The 19,199-nt window shown below is 40.2% G+C and overlaps 1 protein-coding gene across 4 annotated transcripts in view; it reads left to right on the top strand.

Moving 5' to 3' along the window:
* CDK6 (cyclin dependent kinase 6) overlaps positions 1-19,199 on the top strand; it is a 211,254-nt gene that overhangs the window by 59,619 nt on the left and 132,436 nt on the right. For all 4 annotated transcript variants that reach the window (XM_084897451.1, XM_084897450.1, XM_084897453.1 and 1 more), the window contains exon 3: positions 3,183-3,318. In XM_084897451.1, coding sequence (XP_084753577.1) covers positions 3,183-3,318 — 136 coding nt within the window. The remainder of the gene's footprint in view (positions 1-3,182; positions 3,319-19,199) is intronic.

Here is a 19,199-nt window from a genome sequence, read left to right as displayed (position 1 = left end):
CGGACTGAAAGGTCCCAGGTTCGATTCCGGCCAGGGGCATTTACGTTGGTTGCGGGCACATCCCCAGTGGGGGGTGTGCAGGAGGTGGCTGGTCGATGTTTCTCTCTCATCGACGTTTCTGGCTCTCTATCTCTCTCCCTTCCTCTCTGTAAAAAAATCAATAAAATATATTTTTTTTAAAATAGTCATGGGGGTATAAATTTCAGCATAGAGAACAGAAGCAATGACATTGTAATAAGTATATATAGTGACAGGTGGATACTAGAAATATTGGGGGGGGGGGATTTTATAAAGTATATGATTGTCTGACCACTATGCTGTATGCCTGAAACTAATACAGAATAATAATGAATGTAAATTGTAGCTGAAAAATAAAAATTGAAAAATAAATAAAACAAAATTAGGACCTTTTCTCAAAATGGTGAGTCTTAATATTTTGAGTAAAGTGATATAACTGGGAGAAAAAGTACTTGGGTGGATTGGATGTTATTCTTGTATTGTGTCATACCAAGAGTGCTTGCAAACGGTTTCATGAGCTGAAGCAACATTATACTGCCACGGCTGTTTGGTAACTTAACGGTTTGAGAGCAGGCGACTTCAGCTCCGCCGTGTGTTGTGATCACTTCATTCTCCAGTTATGTCCCAGTCAGACGTTTCTTTTCCTTTTGTAAAGCACTTAAATGTCTCAAATATTAAAAACTCTAAGGCTGGGGAGGGTTGGGGGGCAGGGGGAGGTAGGAGATCAACCAAAGGACTTTCATGCATGCATATAAGCATGACCAATGGATGCAAGACACTGGGATGGGGGTGAGGGCATGTGCCAGGGGGTAGGGGAGGCTGGGGGAAGGTCAATTGGGGGGGGGAGGGGAAGACATATGTACTACTATTTGTAATACTTTAAACAATTTAAAAAATATATAAAAAGAACTAGAGTTACTAAAACCATTGCCATCAGAAGAAGTGGTAAACCCTGTGTCCTCAGTGAGGAAGTGTAATGGGAAGCAGGTTTAAAGGAACATTGAAGAAGCACAGTGGCAATGGGGCAGCCCCGTGTTTGAGCTTGAGTTTACGATGTTCCATCTTTGGTTCATGGCTGTTTTACTTTATTACAAAAGTGGACGCGACAGATAGGGAGAAGCTTGGTTATTGGGAACTTCTTTTTCTTCCAAAGGAAATAAAGAGTGAAGCCATCAAAGTCTGTGGGTTTAACGGGAAGAAGATGGTTCTCAGGAGCCTATGAATACATGACTGTTACCCGGAATTACCCAGTTCATGGAGTTGTTTTGATAAATGTCTCGGGTGTCAGATCCATGCATAATAGCAGTCGTGTTTTTCACAGTGTGGCACTCAGATGCCTCATGTTACTTTCTATAATACACTTACTCACTAGAAGTTTTTACTTTATCAGAAGACTATTCCAGAACAAATCACATTGGTGACATTGGAAGAGTTTAGAATTTAGGTGGGGGGAAAAATAACTTTGGCAGTAAATGATTAAAACTTTAACATAATCATAATATTTGGAAGTAGATAAATGTGAGGAAGAAATTCAGTTGATCTTAGTGGATTTGAACGGAGTTGTAGAACCCATAATTAAAAAGTAGTTTGAATCTGGCTGTGAAGTATGTGTGGTTGGTGGTGGTATTGTGCAGTCCACTAAATTTAACTTACAGTGTTCTTTAGTTTAACATTGAGTCTAGATTCACAGAGAACGTGTGGGTCCCACATAGCCTAGACATATAGTTGGATGGTATGGTAACCAGGTAGGCATTAAAAATTTAACCGAGGTAATATACAAAGTGGATAATTGAGAGTCAACCCTGCACTTTAGTAATTGGGTTATGTGCACATATATAGTTAGTCCCTTTCAAAAGTGTTAAGTTTTTAAAATGAAAGAAAATAATATAACATTTTATTAGCCTTTTCTGAGTGTTTCTATTACATCCTTGTCAAGAAATTTACTGACAGATTGTTTATGAGTGGCTTGTTTAACTCTTCAAACATTTGCTGAACATCTCATGTACTAGAGAGTGTACTTTTATGATTGAAGTCAACGGAAAATGTGTCATTGACTTAAATATTATTTTGCTACGGAAAACTTTCTTTTTGAAACTTAAATTTTGAATTGGTGTAGGATTTTATGGGGGAAAAATTGAATTCACCCAGCCATACTTGATCATGAAGTCTGTCTATATCACTTAAGGTGACATCGTTTACCAACACAGTTTCTTCCCTGAAAAGGAAAGTTTGAATTTTACAGTTTTAATTAGCATGATATTTGGAATTTTAAAAGCTAGGAATGTATGCCCTTTCTAGGGAAATCATTTGACTCATCAGGATGAGAAGGCTTAAACCAAAATTTCTCCATATCCCTTCCTACTTATTTTCACAGACATGATTGTTCATACCTTAAATTCCAGGGAAAACTTCATTGCAGGGTCCAGCATCTCCAAAGAATGTTCAGTTGGGCTTTTTAATGATTCTCGAATTGTGAGCTAAGAAGAACCATATTTTTCCTAGGCTGCAGGTTTTAAAACTAGCAGTCGCAGCAAGTTCCACCTAAGGTCTTAAATAAGGAAACACCCCACACAGATATTCTCAAGCTCCACTCGTGTTCCTTTCTCTTTGCTACGTGTGTCAAGTCCTATTGAGCATTCTTTATAATAAAAGGCTAATATGCAAATCGACCGAATGGCAGAACAACCGGTTGCTATGATGCGCACTGACTACCAGGGGGCAGATGCTCAATGCAGGAGCTGCTCCCTGGTGGTCAGTGCACTCCCACAGGGGAAGCACCACTCAGCCAGAAGCCGGGCTCACGGCTGGCGAGTGCAGCGGTGGTGGTGGGAGCCTCTTCTGCCTCCCAGGCAGCGCTAAGGAGTAGCCTGCCAAGTGGTAAGGTGCAGCGAGCAGGCGGGCAGTGAGGAGCGAGGGCTCCCAGACTGAGAGAGGGATGTCCTCCAAGGGGTTTGGGGCTATGAAAGGGCGCAGGCTGTCTGAGGCACACACTCCCTCACCCCAGAATGGGACTCTAGTTCTTACACATTATCCCAAGGAATGGTCAGCACTGGCCTTGTTTTTATTCCTGTTGGATCAAAATGAGGGACATATATTATAAGACATACAGGTTACATCTTTGCTTATTGCCACCCTACTTACTATCTCTTTCTTTTTCCTTTTAGGTTATTCGATGTGTGCACGGTGTCGCGAACAGACAGAGAAACTAAACTAACATTAGTGTTTGAACATGTAGATCAAGACTTGACCACTTATTTGAATAAAGTTCCCGAGCCCGGAGTGCCCACTGAAACCATAAAGGTACCAAGAATCATCTTTTTACCTGGTCAGACAGTCAACCTGTTACAGTCTTTCAATCAATGGCATTCTCTCCTTTATGCAAATTGCCAGAATTGGAACTTTTGGAACTCACTGTATAGATAAATATATTTAATATAGCTAAGTGGGACATATTGTAGTTTGTTAATGTTAGAGCTCAGTGGAAAATCCTTTAGGTCTTAATACACTTATTGAAAAATACCTAGTATTTGTTAATTATGTGGCTCTAACTTTGGAAAGTATAGTGCAATAAGTATAACTCAGTGTTTTTCTGATGAGTCATGGCCTCTGAGAGGTATAATCTGAAACATCATATGTGAGCACATTAGATATTTTACTTGTACATTGACTCCAGGATATACCATACTATGCAAATCAGAAATACTGGTCTCAGCCACTGCTTTCTCCAATTTTTCTCACTAATAAAAACATTTATAGGAAGCCAGTGCTAAGAACTATCCCAAACCCTTGAGCTTTAAAGATGGCTTTAGGTTGTTTAGAAGTCGGCAAGCTAAATGCAGTGTACTGACTAGAGATTCTTTCTTCCTTTAAGTCTAACGGGAAAAGCTTACAAAGTTTAGTTGGTGTCTTCCTTCTGCTTAAATGAACTTCCCAGTAGGTCTTTTATTTTTTTTCCCCCCAGTAGGTCTTTTAGATCTATGACATTATGTGCAGGTTTTCATGAAGAACCTTTGTTTTTGTGAATTGGGTGACTTAATTAATCAGATTCCTTATCTTATTCATTGTTTATAAATGTCTATGATCAGAGCATGTCATGTTACAAAATAATTATAAAAGTGTAAAATATTTTGACATGTAATAGACTAAAACAATATCTAGAAAAGGCCTCATATCAGATCCTTCAGGCTAAGGGAATTTTCTTCAACCACCTGTCTCCTGCTATATTTTCTGTGGCACTGTTTACCTATTAGCCCCCTTAAATTCGGGATATTCTGCACATGTGTCAAACACAAGGCCCGCGGGCCAAATCCAGCCCGCCAGGCCTTGCAATGTGGCCCGCACCGCGCTGTCATCACTGCACTCCGCTGTCAGTTTATGACATTGTCAGTTTATGACTGTTCAGTAAACCATTCGGCCCGCAATTTAGGCTGGATTTTAGATTTTGGCCCCTTCTCTGATTGAGTTCGACACCCCTATTCTAGAGTATGTTCAGAACCTAAGTTGAATCAGGAGGGCACTAGTTGGGTAAAACTGGGGTGCTCCATGTCTCTGACTAGATATTCAGGGATAAAATCTTTGTGCTTAATACCTGTTTGGTAGAAGAGAGCACATGATAGGCTTATCTTCCCCATTTACATATATCACATAACAATGTTTCAAGTTCTTTTAAATACTTTTTGGGTCTTTTTTAAGGAATAAAAACACCTTAGGTATTTGTGATGGTTGATAGTTGGGTGAACTCATTGGGGGAGTCTTGTAATTATTGTGTAAAGCTCATGTCAGACTTTGGTAAAGTAATTCAAGGATATAATCCTGAACTGCTCACTGTAATTGAGAGGATCGTGAGAATAAAATAAAACCATAGGTGTATTTTAAATTGCACCTTATTCTAAAAAAACCTAATAAACACATACAGAAAGCTCATTCATACTTCATCTTGAGGTTTTCATCACATTCTTTAGTCTCTTTTCTTGATGTCCCAAGATATAGCTGTTCATGTTGATGGTGACCTTTGCTTAAAGAAGCCTGCTGTACTATGAAGTCAACAAATATCAAATTTGGTCTCATAGGCTTATCATTGTCATATCTTGCTTTCCTCTTTCTAATTCAGAAGTCTTTTTTTTTTTTATCTACTTAATTATGGAGGACTTCATTGCTGTCTTTGTTTAATTTTTATTTGATCATTTGAGATTTGAGATTGTTCTTAGACTTTCATGTTTAAACGTATAGGCAGAAATTAATACTTTATACACTTTTGGGGTTCATGATAAATTTTCAGTGTCTTTGCTTCTATAGCACTTTCTATTTATGGGGATTTCATGAGAGAGAGAAAAGGGCTTTCAGATTGCTGGGTTTTTTTCTCTTTCGAGCCTTTATATGCCACCCTATGAGAAAGGATCAGAAAGAACTGTAGACAAATTTCTTCACCTTGTTCCTTAGTCATTTGTAACTGCTACCCAGAAAAAGGATCACTATATGACAGGATATATATGGGGAGAGATTCCTATGTAAAATCATAATGCTTTCAAAAAAGTAATGCCCTCTTTTTCTTTTCTTTTCTTTTTTTTTTTTTAATATATTTTATTGATTTTTTACAAAGAAGAAGGGAGAGGGATAGAGAATTAGAAACATCGATGAGAGAGAAACATCTATCATCTGCCTCCTGCACACCCTCCACTGGGGATGTGCCTACAACCAAGGTACATGCCCTTGACTGGAATCAAACCTGGGATCCTTCCATCTGCAGGCCGACGCTCTATCCACTGAGCCAAACCAGTTAGGGCTGCCCTCTTTTCCTGAACTGTCATTTTGTACTTAGGCCTCCCTTTATTAGTATATTATCTTTCCTCACATAGGGCCTGGCTTATCGACTGTCTAATCAAGTCTTTGAGAGCCTAATATTCTTTGGACATTCTGTGAATGTAACATGTTCGATGAAGTTGGCAGTAACATTTCACAAGTGGAAATTGGAAGACCCTGAAAGGGGCACACAGAAGATCAGCCACCTCTCCCAAATAGGACAGGGCTCTTCTAGGGCAAGATCATGTGGCCTCTTTGGATGACTCAGCCCTGGAATAGAAATTATATTTTATTTACGCATATCTGACAAATGAATTCTATAGGGCTTGAGAAAGCGGAAAAGGTTTGTGTGTCTGCATGGGTCATTTTCTCTGTGAATTACATTTCATTTTATCTTCAGCTGAATGTTTCTTGGAGATTTCTGTTGGTTGTAACAGTTTCAGTCGGAGATTACATGTACTATTAGGTTTGTTTTACAAAGCCCAGACTTCAGAGGCTGACACACACTCCTAATAGCACCTGTTTTCTGCCACTGGAAAAGATCTGTTTTCATGAATAATATCTGCCTGCAGTCAACAGTGGCTCTGGTGTCAATATGGGCTGCCCGGGGCCGACTCATCTTTTTAGAGCTGACATAATGTGAAGTGACTGACCGGTCGGTCCCCTGTACTGCGGAGGAGGAGAGTCTCCTAGAACTTCTCTCCTCTCGCCCCAGAGGGATTGAGCCACGGCCCCTCTCTGCTCCTGGTGGTCTCCACTTTGCCTGAATTATGAGCAGGTGATTTGTCTCATCTTCGCAGGACACAGAGCGCATTAACATGAAAATATCGCTTCTCAGAAAACAAGGCGGGCTTGAATGCCCTGTCGCCGCTGGTCATTAGCCATCTGCCACCAGCACTCATACTCTGTTTATCACATTTGAAATTCAGAGCAGATGTTGCATAATAAGGTGATCTTAAAAAAAACAAGGCAGGAGGCTCAAAGAGCAAATGCTTCACAATAGCGATAAGGATCCCGGAAGGAAATTTTTTCCAATCTCAAGTCATGACTGGAGTACTCAAAGAGACCATGTTTTTTAAAACCCACACGCACACACATCCCTCCTGATATTTAATGCGAACTGCTTTTTGTAGTGACGTGGAATAAATTGAAAAGTACACATGTGAAAGATGCCTGAGGAGACTGTTTAATAAATTTCATTTTAATAAGCAGCGTGGGATGTTGTAATAGTGGCTCTGGTGCAAAAGACCTCAGAGGTCAGCCTTTTACCCTAAGATGGGGCTCAGCTTAGAGCAGTTTGACCTCTGATAGTTCACTCCTATAGCACATTTGGATCTCCCAGGACTCATAGCTGGCCAGCATAGTTTCCCTGAAAGTATATTTTTTTATTGATCCTCAAGATCCTATATTCCCCATACCTTCTCTCTTTCTCCCTCTCTCTCTCCCTCTCCCCCCACCTCTCTCTCTCTTACACACACACACACACACACACACACACACACACACACACACACACCGTGCTTTCCTGGCCTCTCTGAAGCTGGACCACAGCTTCCTCTTCAGTTTCGACAACCTGAGTCCTAATAGTCTTTCATTTAATTGCACACCCCTTCCACATCAGTGGTAGCATTTTAAAAGATTGATTATTATAATATTTTACCCCATCAAGTTATGCACATTCTAAACCCTTATTATGCCTTATATAAAGCACATTATTCATAGTGTATTACCTTTTGTGTTTATAGGAATTCTGTTTTTTTTAAAAAAAATAGGTATCTGAACTGTTATCAGGAATGTAATGTATATTATAATTTTTCTTTGAGGAAAGTTAGCTTCAAATATAGTCTTTTGACTCAAAGGAAACATTTTCTCCACGCAAACCAGACCCTCATGCACACCCTTACCTGTGTATGTCCTCCCCAACCCCCTCACACAGAATTTGGGGGGAATTTTTTTTAAAAAGGGGAATATCAGATATATTGCTAAGCAAAAGTTAAGCAGCCAGTCTGAGAGGGTTAAATCAAAGTCACACCAGCAATTGGCCATTGACTCCAGTAGGAGAAATGATCAGAAATGAGTCAATACTGAGTTTACCCCAGATTTAGGGGGAAATGTAGGACGAATGAGCTACAACTATGGTACCTTTCAATAATTCAGGAAGCTTCTTCAGGGAAGAATATTTTTAGAGCATCTGACTTTGAGGTCTCTTCCAGAAATAAATCTTGAAGCAGTTTCCCAGGCCCTTATAGTTGCTGAATTCATATCTGGAGAAAGAGAGGACAGAATTATGCAAATATAATTACCTAAAATATATAATAAAAAGTTATAAGTTACTTAGTGGTTTGGGTTTTTGTTTTTTGTTTTTTCTAAAAGGAAATATGGGTTGAAAAGCAAAAGCCAGTGTCATTCTAAAGGTACTGCTAGACTGACTCACTAAAATAAATAATGACTAACTAAAACAAGCAAATGACACTTTGATCAAGCTAAGTTGGAATCTCTATAGAAAATACTCTCTCACCTTAGGCATTGGATCCGTTTGCAGGGGTCCTCAAACTTTTTAAAGTGGGGGCCAGATCACGGTCCCTCAGAGAGCTGGAGGGCCGGACTATATGAACTACTAATTCCTACTGTAACACCTCGGCTGCGCTCACTGCCCAAAAAACCTGGCGGGCCGGATCAGACTCCTCTGCGGGCCGCATGTGGCCCGCGGGCCATAGTTTGAAGACCCCTGGTTTATAGAGTCCATTAAAAAGTTGCCAGCAGTATATACCCAGACTGTATCACCATAGCGACAGCAGAGTGATGCTCTGCATAGAAGGGCTAATGCTCACCCAAGTTTAGTGTGTGCCTCACCTTCCTGGCTACAGACTCCTTTCTGGGCTCTTTTCCTCTAAAGGTTTCACCCTTCCCCTCTTTTCTCCCCTGCCTACACTTCCTGGCAAGTGATGTCATTTAACCCCACATTTCCATAGATCATTTATTCTCCAGCTTCACCTCTCCCCCCCACTCTAAATGCATTTTACTCAGCCAGGTGTTTAGTATCTTTTCATCAAAACATTGTCCAAGAATTATCTCCCTAACTCAAGCTTTCCCCATCTGCCCAGTTGTTTGAGCCTCAAACCTAGGCATCGTTTTTGGTTTCTTGTTTTCCTTAACTATCTTTTTCCAACCCATTGGCAACTACTTTTGGTTTGATCCTCCAAAGATATCCCCAATTTCACGACTTCTTAATGTCCTCATTGCTGAAGCTGTAGCCCGACTTGTCAAACCAGCTTCCTAACTCACCATGCTGCTTCCACTTCTGCCCCTTTCTAGATTACCCTCTGTATAAAAGCCTTGTTAAAGCATGAATAAAAGGGTTACTTCCCTACTGAAAACTTTCCTCCGGGGTCGCCGATGACCTATAGAATGAAATCAGAAGCCCTGCATGATCTGCAGGTCTTTCTTCCTACACCCTCCAAACTCCTGCCTGCCTCCATCTTCTCCTGGTTCACTGCTCCTCTGCCCACACCTGCCTTCTTCCTCTGCGTCCAACATCCTTCCAGCTCAGTGTGTACTTCCTGTTCATTCTGTGTGGAATCCTCCACATTTCTACTTCCCAAGCCCCACCGTAGGATGTCTGTGTCTTCTCATTCTAGTCCCAACTTACATTTTCACGATTCCTTCTCTTACCACCTCAGCGACAGCCCCACATCTAGTGATGATTTACCACATTACACCACCTTGTCCTGTGGTCTTCCTCATAAGGCTGGGCTGACATTATCTCATTAATTTTATGTGCTGTTTATCTTTTCCAACTGGAAGGTCAGAGTTTTAAAGTCTGAACTCTAGTTTATTATAGTATCCCCAGTATGAGCTCATATAAGAGACCCTATAAACATTTGTTGGTAATCAGCCTACATCTTATCCTTAACCCTCTGAAATGTAAGCATCAATATTCCCATTATACAGTGAATAAACTGCTATTTCAAGGATAGATTTTATGTACACATACACACACACACACACACACTCTCTCTCACACATACACACACACACACACACACACACACACACACACACACACGAAAAGTAAACTGAGGACATGTCATATCTCAGCACATCCACTTTGTTCTTTGACTTTCGTTTTTATGCTGGGCAGGGACTCTGTGGGATTATCCATATTGTAATTAAGGGTTTGCTTGGGTGGTTTGGTTTAGATATTGTCTAAAACCAGCAACTGATCTTCACTGAACAAAAAACATTTTCTCTTGTAATACAGCACTGACTTAACAAAATTCCAGAAAATGTTCTCTTTCACTGTTGGACTCTGTTAAATATGTTTTATACTAAAGATGGGAAACCAAGAATTTGATTGATGCTCTTAATCATGGACCCCCATCTCATCTCACAGGGGTATATATCTAAAAGATAATTTGGTTAATTACACATTTTTTAAAATTTAAACGAGATTCCCGTAATTCACCTTTGCGTGCAAAGTTCTTCCCAGTCCCCACTATCAGAAATGGCAGCTTCAAAGAGTTAAATTACTTCTTTAAATCTAAAATTGAAAATACTTTCCTTATACCTATACATTTGGGTTTTTATTACTCTTTTCTGGAAATTTCAGATACTCATATGTATTGTGAGGTTTGGAAGAAAGCACCATTCTGCTCTGGCCATTGTGGCTCAGTTGGTTGAGCAGGTTCGGTTCCTAGTCAGGACACATGCCTAGGTTGCTGGTTCGTTGGGGGGGGGGGAGGTGGGCATATAAGAGGCAAACTATCGATGTTTCTCTTCCTCTTTTACTTTTTCTAAAATCAATAAACATATCCTCAGGTGATTATTATTATTATTATTTTTTAAAGCACCATTCTATCTACTAGACCAATTGCTAACAATTTGCAATCACTAAATTTTAATTAGTTAAAGGCCTGTAGGGAAGGTATCCATCAGTTATCTAAGATAGTATCTTATTCTTTATTCCTAAGAAAAATGGAAGAATTAATTGGCCCTTTTATTGCAGTTAAGAAAATAGGGATTTGTTTCTAGTAAATATTTGTTGAATGAGCAAGTGCTTTCACAAACATTTGGTAACCCCATAATGGCAGTCATGAGAATAAAATATCACCAGCACGTGAAATATTGTTGAGATTACTATCATTCTGCTCTTCCTCTTCCTTACCATCACTCTCAAAGAGCAAAATTCTCCTAAAAGATGGACTACAGTGGAAAATCAAATGAGGAGTGTTTGACCTGAATGTGGACTCCTGTTTCACAGCCTTGTGACACTTGAAGTCTTAGGAAGTAAAAGAGGATTCCTTGAATATTAGAAATAATCAAGCATAAATCTAACCTCTAAAAACTCTGGCTACTCCCATACAATGGTAAGCTTAATTTGTATGTCTGGAAAATAGACTAACCGCAACAAATTTTGAAAAAATGAGCTACCACCTGCTAAAAGGTTAATGAAGTTAGTTAGGTAAGCATGCTGCTCTGTTTTTCCCATATGGTCAGTGAATCACCTACAAAACCACAGCCCGGGGTACTCATTTTACATAGGCCTGCCCTAAGCCATGCATCAGTCCCAAACGTAAACTCAGGAGGGAGTTTCTAAGAAGTTCATACGACATGACTGGGAAATGGAAAGTACCTCCCTTACGTTCTTTGATGACTCTAACCTGTGGAATATTTGCTTGGCTGTGCATCAGTAACTTCAGCCATTCAGAGGTTCTAACCTAGGACCAGGTGAAGTCAGGTGTGGCATCTTAACTAACATCGCCCGCAATATGACACTTGTTTAAAGTTTTAATTCTTAAGATTTTTTATTGGAAAAATGTTAACTCATTCATATGAATGAAGAGAAGACTCTTAGGAATATGAGAATCCTAACTAGAAATTCTTAGGCCACCCAGAAATCTATTATTTAAAAAAAAAAAAAAAAAAAAAAAAGTGATCATGATTTAAACTTTGAAAGATTCTTTTTGTTTCATTTTACTTATGTTTTCATAGTTCTCTGTGATCTTAAATTAGTAAGCCATTACCAGACTTGCAAGTGTTAACTAGACAGAATCACTAAGCCTGTTTTGTAGATGAGGAACCCAAGCCATATGAATCCTAAGTGGATGACAGGCATAGTTTTTTCATTGCCACCAGTGTGGCCAAACACAGTATTCAGGTACCCACCCTGGGGCTTGTGTATTAGAAGCTTTGATTGCTCAGAATTCTTTCAGTTGTGGTTCTAAGCCTTTAACAAATACAAATAGGAGCTTTGTTGATTTTTGTATCTACCATTGCTTTCTGTTGTCCCTGACCATACTTGTTCATTTTTCCTTTCTTGGGCAAAACCAAAGAAATATTTATCATTCTATCGTAGTATAGTCACACCACTTTTAGATTGGACAGCTAAAATAGAACATAGCAGGGAACTGGGGACTATGGGCCATAGGAGATTTCACCATGAGTTAAGTTGAGGAACTTTAACATTAAAGGTTGATTAAATCTACATTCAGCAATCTGATTGATCTGGAAACAATGATCCTCAGTTGAAGATGTTCGGATGATGGGGTTAGCATGGAATGAACACTTGATTGCTCCCTCTTGACATTTCAATTTCACTAATGTGTCACATTTTAATGTTCACATCTGGAATTGAGAAATTCATCATCACCCATAGCTGAAGACCTGAAGTGTCCATGGATACTAGAAGGTTTAAAAGCTGTAGGTGAGGGTACTGCTTTCCTCTGCTCTCTCCTTTTATGAAAATAGATTCCGGGTCAGAGGGATGGGATATAAAAAGAAAGAAGAAATAGGTTTGTGGTAAGAAGAGAATTGATTGAATGGGTCCCAGGAAAAAATAAAAGAGTTTTGTGAATCTGCAATAAACCCTCAAAAGTACAGTAGCTTTTTTGAAAACACACAATAATATATTGAGTGTAGGTATCAGAAACATTATATTACTAACTCTTATTCCCTCATTGTGATTACTATTCTATTCATAGCAATTTAGTATAATCAAGTTCTTTAATATTTAAACCAGATATTAAAGATGGGCTGATTTATATTTATATCTCCAGTGCAAAGCTATATGAATGCAAATAAATGACATACAAGGTTAAAAATATTTGGTCAAGTTGCTACTATACTTATAGCCCTTGATATGCATCTTATCACTGCTGTAAGATCTTGATAAGAACACTTAGGAACGGGGGAGAAAGTAAAATATAAATTGCATTAGAATGAATTAAGAGCTGCATTTTGGTATCCTCCCAAGCAGAGAGATTTATGAAAGCATCACACACCAAGAGAAAGGACTTCTCTCCTTTTCTGTTTCAACTTCACCATCACTTTCACCACCAGAGTTTCACAGGACTTCTTACTTTATTTATCACCAAGTTCCATAATTAACATATGGTTCATGTTATTGATTTCTCAGGTTTCAAAGTAAAATAAATTGAGCTTTCTTCCACATTTAGAATATACACTTTTTTTAAGGAGCTCTAAACAAAGACACGCATTATTTGTAAGTTAGAGAGCAGCTGCCAGAAAACAGAAAATCAGGAATGGAGTCATGGGTGAAATAATGGAGATACTGTTCAGAGGTAACCCTTTGTACAGCAGGAAATTTTCCTTAGAAAAGAGACAGCTGAGTTTGCTTGTAAATTTTGCTAGAAACAGGCCTGATTTGGTAACATTTCGTGCTGGTTAGGAGGCTGAAGATGGCACTTTTCAGCTTTGGATACCAAGCAAGTGCTCTCTTGTATGCTCTAAACACTTTACCGTCTCAGAAAGTATGTGTGTATGAGCAGGGCTGCTGTCAGCTTTTTAACGACTAGAATAATATATAAACAAATACTAGATTTGGGATTAGACATGGATTTTCTAAGTAAAAGAAACAAAAACGAAAAACCTGTGATAAAAGAAATAATTCATAGATTATACTATAAAATTTTAAACTTAAAATATTTAAATACAGCTAAAAGTCAAATAAAATACTTGCAAAAATTATGCCAGAAGTTTGATAGCTTTAACATATAAAAAGCTCTTACAAACTAATAAGAAAAGAAAATTACCCAGTTTTAGTTATGGGTAAGGAATATAAACAGACAAATTCACAAAGAAATACATGTATACCCAACAGCTGATAGACAGATGAGGGAAATGTTCAAACTCACAAATAGAGAATTGTACATTAAAAATCAGAGTGTAGCATGATAGAAGAGGATAAATAAATTATAAAAATTCATTTGACAGAATGATTTTTTATTTTTTTTAAATCTCATCGCCAAAAGAATGAGATCCAACCCATAGAGGGACTGTGATCCCAATTTTGAAATACATTTCATATACAAGCATAGAAAGCTAAAAGGAAATACACTAAAATACTAACAGCATCTATCTCTGTTTATATTTATGGTTTAAAATGAGCATGTACTATGACTATATTAAGCCATATGAACTGCCAGTAATCAACTGCGTTTGCCCTACAAAAATGGCATTTTCAAAAGATTTACTCTAATATTTTTATAATCTGACAGGGTGTTTTAACATTTGTTTTTATGGAGAATGCATTCTATGACATGGGAGTTCAAGTTCTTAACATCTTACATAACTATTTTCTGCATAGCCAAACATAAGTTTTAGCAACATGATACCATTTTCTTTGCTGCTAGGCAACAATTGGAATATATTTTATTGTTCATTTTCCATAATGTATATACACTTTTAAAAAGCCATAATGTATATACACTTAAAATACATAGTACATTTTCATTGATGCTGATATTGATAAAAGAGCAAACATTGAAAATCTAGGGAAAAAATAATGTAGTTAAGGCTGACTGATACCATTGTTTTTATCTGCAATAAAGATTATCTGTAATCTTACTGGCATTTGACCATTTAGTATAACTAGACTGTGGAGAAATTTCATTAGATTATAAATAGAAGCAATTCGGGTGAGCAGTGAACTTTTAAAATAATGTCTGCATATGGAAAAACGTTACGAGCCTATTTTCACTACAGGGGCAGCCACTTGGTGTGGGTTTCTTTAATAATCTTTCGCTTTTCAATATTTTTTACTTGAAACCAACTTTCAGTTCTCCTGTTAAGAATGAGCTCATAACAATCACATAATATAGGTAAGCAAAGACTTTTTAGAACATAGGCATTATTCTGGGTCTGAAAAGGAACCTTTCTTTTCAAACCTGTATTGGCCTGCGTAGGCAGATTGCCCACAAATAGATAAGATATTGTGAATGCCGAATTAGTTTAATGGGGTGTCAAATGTCTCACCAGTGTTTCCTGAAGTAATAAAATATTTGAGACTCGAAATGCTGTGATCTTCCCAACATGCACGCGCCCTTACAATAACACAAACAACTCCACCCAAAGACAGCCTCCATTTCTTCTAAATTAAAGGACAGAAAGGACAGGAGGGGGTATTGGGCGGGGGAGGGGGGGACGGACACACAGGTTTGATGCCAAACAAAGGGAATTTGTATGTTTATTATTTTTCAAGTTTTTTCTCCTGGCTTCCTTTAAAGTCTTCCTTGTCCCTGGCTTCCTTGTCCCTTCCCATTGAGGCCCTTTGAACTTATGGAGGTGAAAACAGTGTGGATGAAGGTATATGAAATCTGTTGCAGATACGCTGTTTACAAAAAGTTCAGTGCCCTCAGCTTTGGTAGTCCCCGAGTTGGGTTTAGAAAATAGGGGTCGCCGCGCACATTCAGAGTAGCTTTTTCCCCCCCAGACTGAGCCATCTGCGCATGAGGTAGAATCGCTGAGTCCCCGCTTGGCCCTGCGAGCCCTAAGCTGTCAACCATGGAGGCAGTCCTGGGTGGGAGAGAGGCCCGTCTCACTCAGAAAGAAACCACTGAGCTTTCTTCCCTCCAGTCAGAAGAACAAAGTCCCAGCCTCCGGTGATTGATGAGCCTGTTGCCGGGGGGAAATGGACTGGAAAATCATCGACTTGTCTCTTGCTTGCCACAGGAAAGCCATAACAGAGATCTCTATTCTTCTTGTTCTGATCAGAGGCCTGCAGGAGCATCAGGGAGGGCTGGGCGGCCTGTAAATGTGTTAAATCCAGCTGCTTGCTGGGTTGCCTTTTAACATACGAGACTCACAGTCCCCGCACTCTCCCGTCGCACATGTGTGCCGGTGGATTGCCTTTGACAAGCCACGCAGCTTTTGACCGTGACCATGTGGCATGTAAGCGGAGGAAGGCTATTTTAATAGGGACAGGTATCCCCTGTGTAACCCGAAAACATGCATTTCTGAAATGTATCTAGGAAATGAAATTCCACGTGCAGAATTCATGTACTCCTACTGGCATTGTGAAATCGGATATTTATAGTCTGGAAAAACTTGGGACCTCAGAAGTGTGAGCTGGAACTAAATTCATAAATGCAAAATTCTGACTAATGAGCTATGATGTAAGAAGCACCCTCAACAGCACACCTCTTACTGGGGCAGCTGTAGGCATCCCTCTTCCAGCTCGGGATGGTGTGTGCACATGTCTGTGGTAATATGTGCAGAATCAGTTTTGAGAGATTCCAGTTCACACCATCTAGTTGTCACGTAAGTGGGGATATCTGTGGAGTTGAATGGGATTCCTGATAATAGCTAAGTTATTAATGTTTCTACATCGGTCTTGGCAAAAAGGACCTATTACTCACATAGTATGTTCTTAGCACCCTATATAGATTTGGAGTATTTAAGTGTTCATTAAAATATTACTTGGTGATCTGAAAGCAGGAATCCTTAAAGACTCTGTTGGCACTGAACGTTCTGAAAAGGCTCAGATCACATTACATGCTAGTATAATTGGGGAATGTGTTTAAGAAATTAGCCTTTCCACTTCTGTGATTTCTTGTTTTGTGTCTTTTCCAGGCCTCCATTCCAGTTCTGAGTTAGGAACACTTTTGAACCTTTCCTAAAGTCAGTAGGTCTCTCACGGATTGTATTTACAGAAATGACCGCCCGTCCAGATTCTTTATCTGGACCATATGTCCAGAGCCTTTATCTGGTGGAAGTGGTCATGCAAACCATTTTATTCTCTCTCTGGTCCTGTGCTTCCTGCCAGAGCGAATTGGAGGATTTTGTTAATTCCATTTGTTGGAGGAAAGATAGACTGCCTGTCCCTGTAACTAACTCTTTGTGGCCAAAGAATGGCCATTCGGAGGCCACCACTCTCGTGTTGGCTTTGAAAGCCCTCTTGGAAGCAGAAACACAAGTCCTTTTTCTCCCTGGGGTCAACCTGGTGACGCTGTAGGTTATTGTATTATGTCCCTCTGTTATTTCCCCCCCAAAAAACGAGAGGACTTTCTACCCTAGACCAAAACTTTCACATGGTTCCTTAGCTGAATTCCCTTGTTGCTGTATTTCTTGTTTTCTTAGAAACAAGGTACATTTTCACATCGACTAGTATACTTTAAAACGTCGGAGGGAAGAAAAAGTGAATTGAATAGATTCTTGGTTTTATGAGACTATCCACTACCTCAGAGCCACCAGAGTTTTGCTCCATGCCATGAACAGACCAAATGTAGGAGCCTCTTGGTTGTGTCTTTTTCAAAGGCCCTTAGAGCGCCACAGATTTTTTTATAAAATGCTCAACGGTGTGATTTTTTCCATCACAGCTTTCCATTTATTTCTCCTTAAATTTGACTTTTGAGTGTTTCACAAGATTATGGTTCGGTGATCCTCTGCTGTGCCTTTTTTTTTTTTTTTTTTAATTGTCTTCATCATTTGTGCGTTGGAGCTGAAATCAGCAAGGCCTAATCCATTGCAGAGCCACCATGTTTACCGACCACTGGCAGAGTGTGGTCCCTGACTACGTCAAGAGGATAAAGTGGCATAGATTCCCCCACCTTGCAAAACGTCACAGGCAGTTAATGGGCTTGAGCTCGAGATTCATTTGTGTGTGTGTGTGTGTGTGTGTGTGTGTGTGTGTGTGTGTGGCGTGTTTGTGGGAGAAAGAGTGAAAGAGGTTGCCCACACATAGAATTTGTAAACTGGACACCACTGGGGTAGTTCACCAGAGGCAAGAGACGGCGTGTTGGCTCCTAGGCCTTCCTGAAGGCTGCCTCCCCGCTAGGAAACACTTCCTGGAGGTGAATGTCACGCGGTGTCCTTCTGCCTGGGGGATGTGGCTCTCCGGGACCCACCTCAGAAGGCCTTGGAAGAGGAACGCTCCTTCTAGCTGAAGTGCCTTGGAGATCGGAGTCCTGCAGTTCGCCACTCGGGAAAATAAACCAGCATATTAACTCCCGGCAAATGCCACCTCCTTGGTTTGAGGCGGTTTGTAAAGCCTTTTCTTCCTGGTTTGTGCGCCCCGCATTGTCTGGGATCCTCTCATCACTGACCAGCTGGCTTGTGGGTGAATAGAGCCGTGGGCCCCTCGCCATGTTTCATGTGAGGTCTTGGCTGGTGGCAGGCAGGCAGCCTGTAGCCAGTGTCAGCAATTCAGGAGGAATTGGCACAGCGTGTCCCCATTAATTTCTGCTTGTCACATACTGTCATGCAAGTTACACCAGAGAGGAAATGACCGTTATAAAAAAAAAAAAAAAGGTGCCCTTGTGGCAGTGGGTCCCCTCCAGACGTTCCCCGAGGTTAAACAAGTGGATGCAATTAGCTCTGCACAGGGACAGCTGCGGGGAAGGGAAAGCCTAGACGTGGGCCCCACAGCAACGTGTCTTTCCTGTTTGCAAGGAGTGTCAGCTATCAACATCTGCCATATTTTAACCCTTCTAAGGGCCCGGCAAATTAAGGGGAGCGATTATCCCACGCTCTGCTGATCACTATCAATCATAATGCCTTGGGAAATGACCACAGCGCTGCTGCTTTGGTGGTGGGTTTCTGTCCTTCAGCGACTGGTTTTGTGTGTGTGTGTGTGTGTGTGTGTGTGTGTATGTGTGTGTGTGTGTTTTTCTGTCTTTGCTGGGAGCAGAGGAGAGTGTGGGGGCAGCGAGGGTGAAGGAAAAATGGGATCTTTAATCGTGGGTAATTTACTGCCACAAGCAGGGGGACCAGCGAGGCAATAAACTCCTCTTCAGTTCAAGCTGAAGTCATTAAAGTGGTGGGCTCCAGGCGGCTCCCATTTCCCGAGAGATCGGTCTTGTCGAGCCGGCTTCTCCTAGAGCCGGGGTGGTTTGTGGAGCACAAACAAGAGCTTCGGAAATGAGAACCAGTTCTGGAGGAGGAGGGCCATCCAAGATGAGCACATAAACTCAAAATAAGTTGGAGGCTCCCAAACACTGTTTTCTTCTTTAAAGATTGAAATGCTTAAGCTGTTGTTATCCAAATAGCATCTTCACTAAATCTTTGTAAGCACACACTTTGTTTTGGGGTAGATTTGTCTACTGAAACTCTGATTGCCAGCATGGAGGGGACAGGCGAAGGAGACA

This window comes from Pipistrellus hanaki (genome assembly GCF_964339955.1).
Source record: "Pipistrellus hanaki genome assembly, chromosome: 10".
NCBI classification, from domain to species: domain Eukaryota; kingdom Metazoa; phylum Chordata; class Mammalia; order Chiroptera; family Vespertilionidae; genus Pipistrellus; species Pipistrellus hanaki.
Note: the sequence above shows the minus strand (reverse complement) of the source record. Positions and strands in the feature narration are given on the sequence as shown.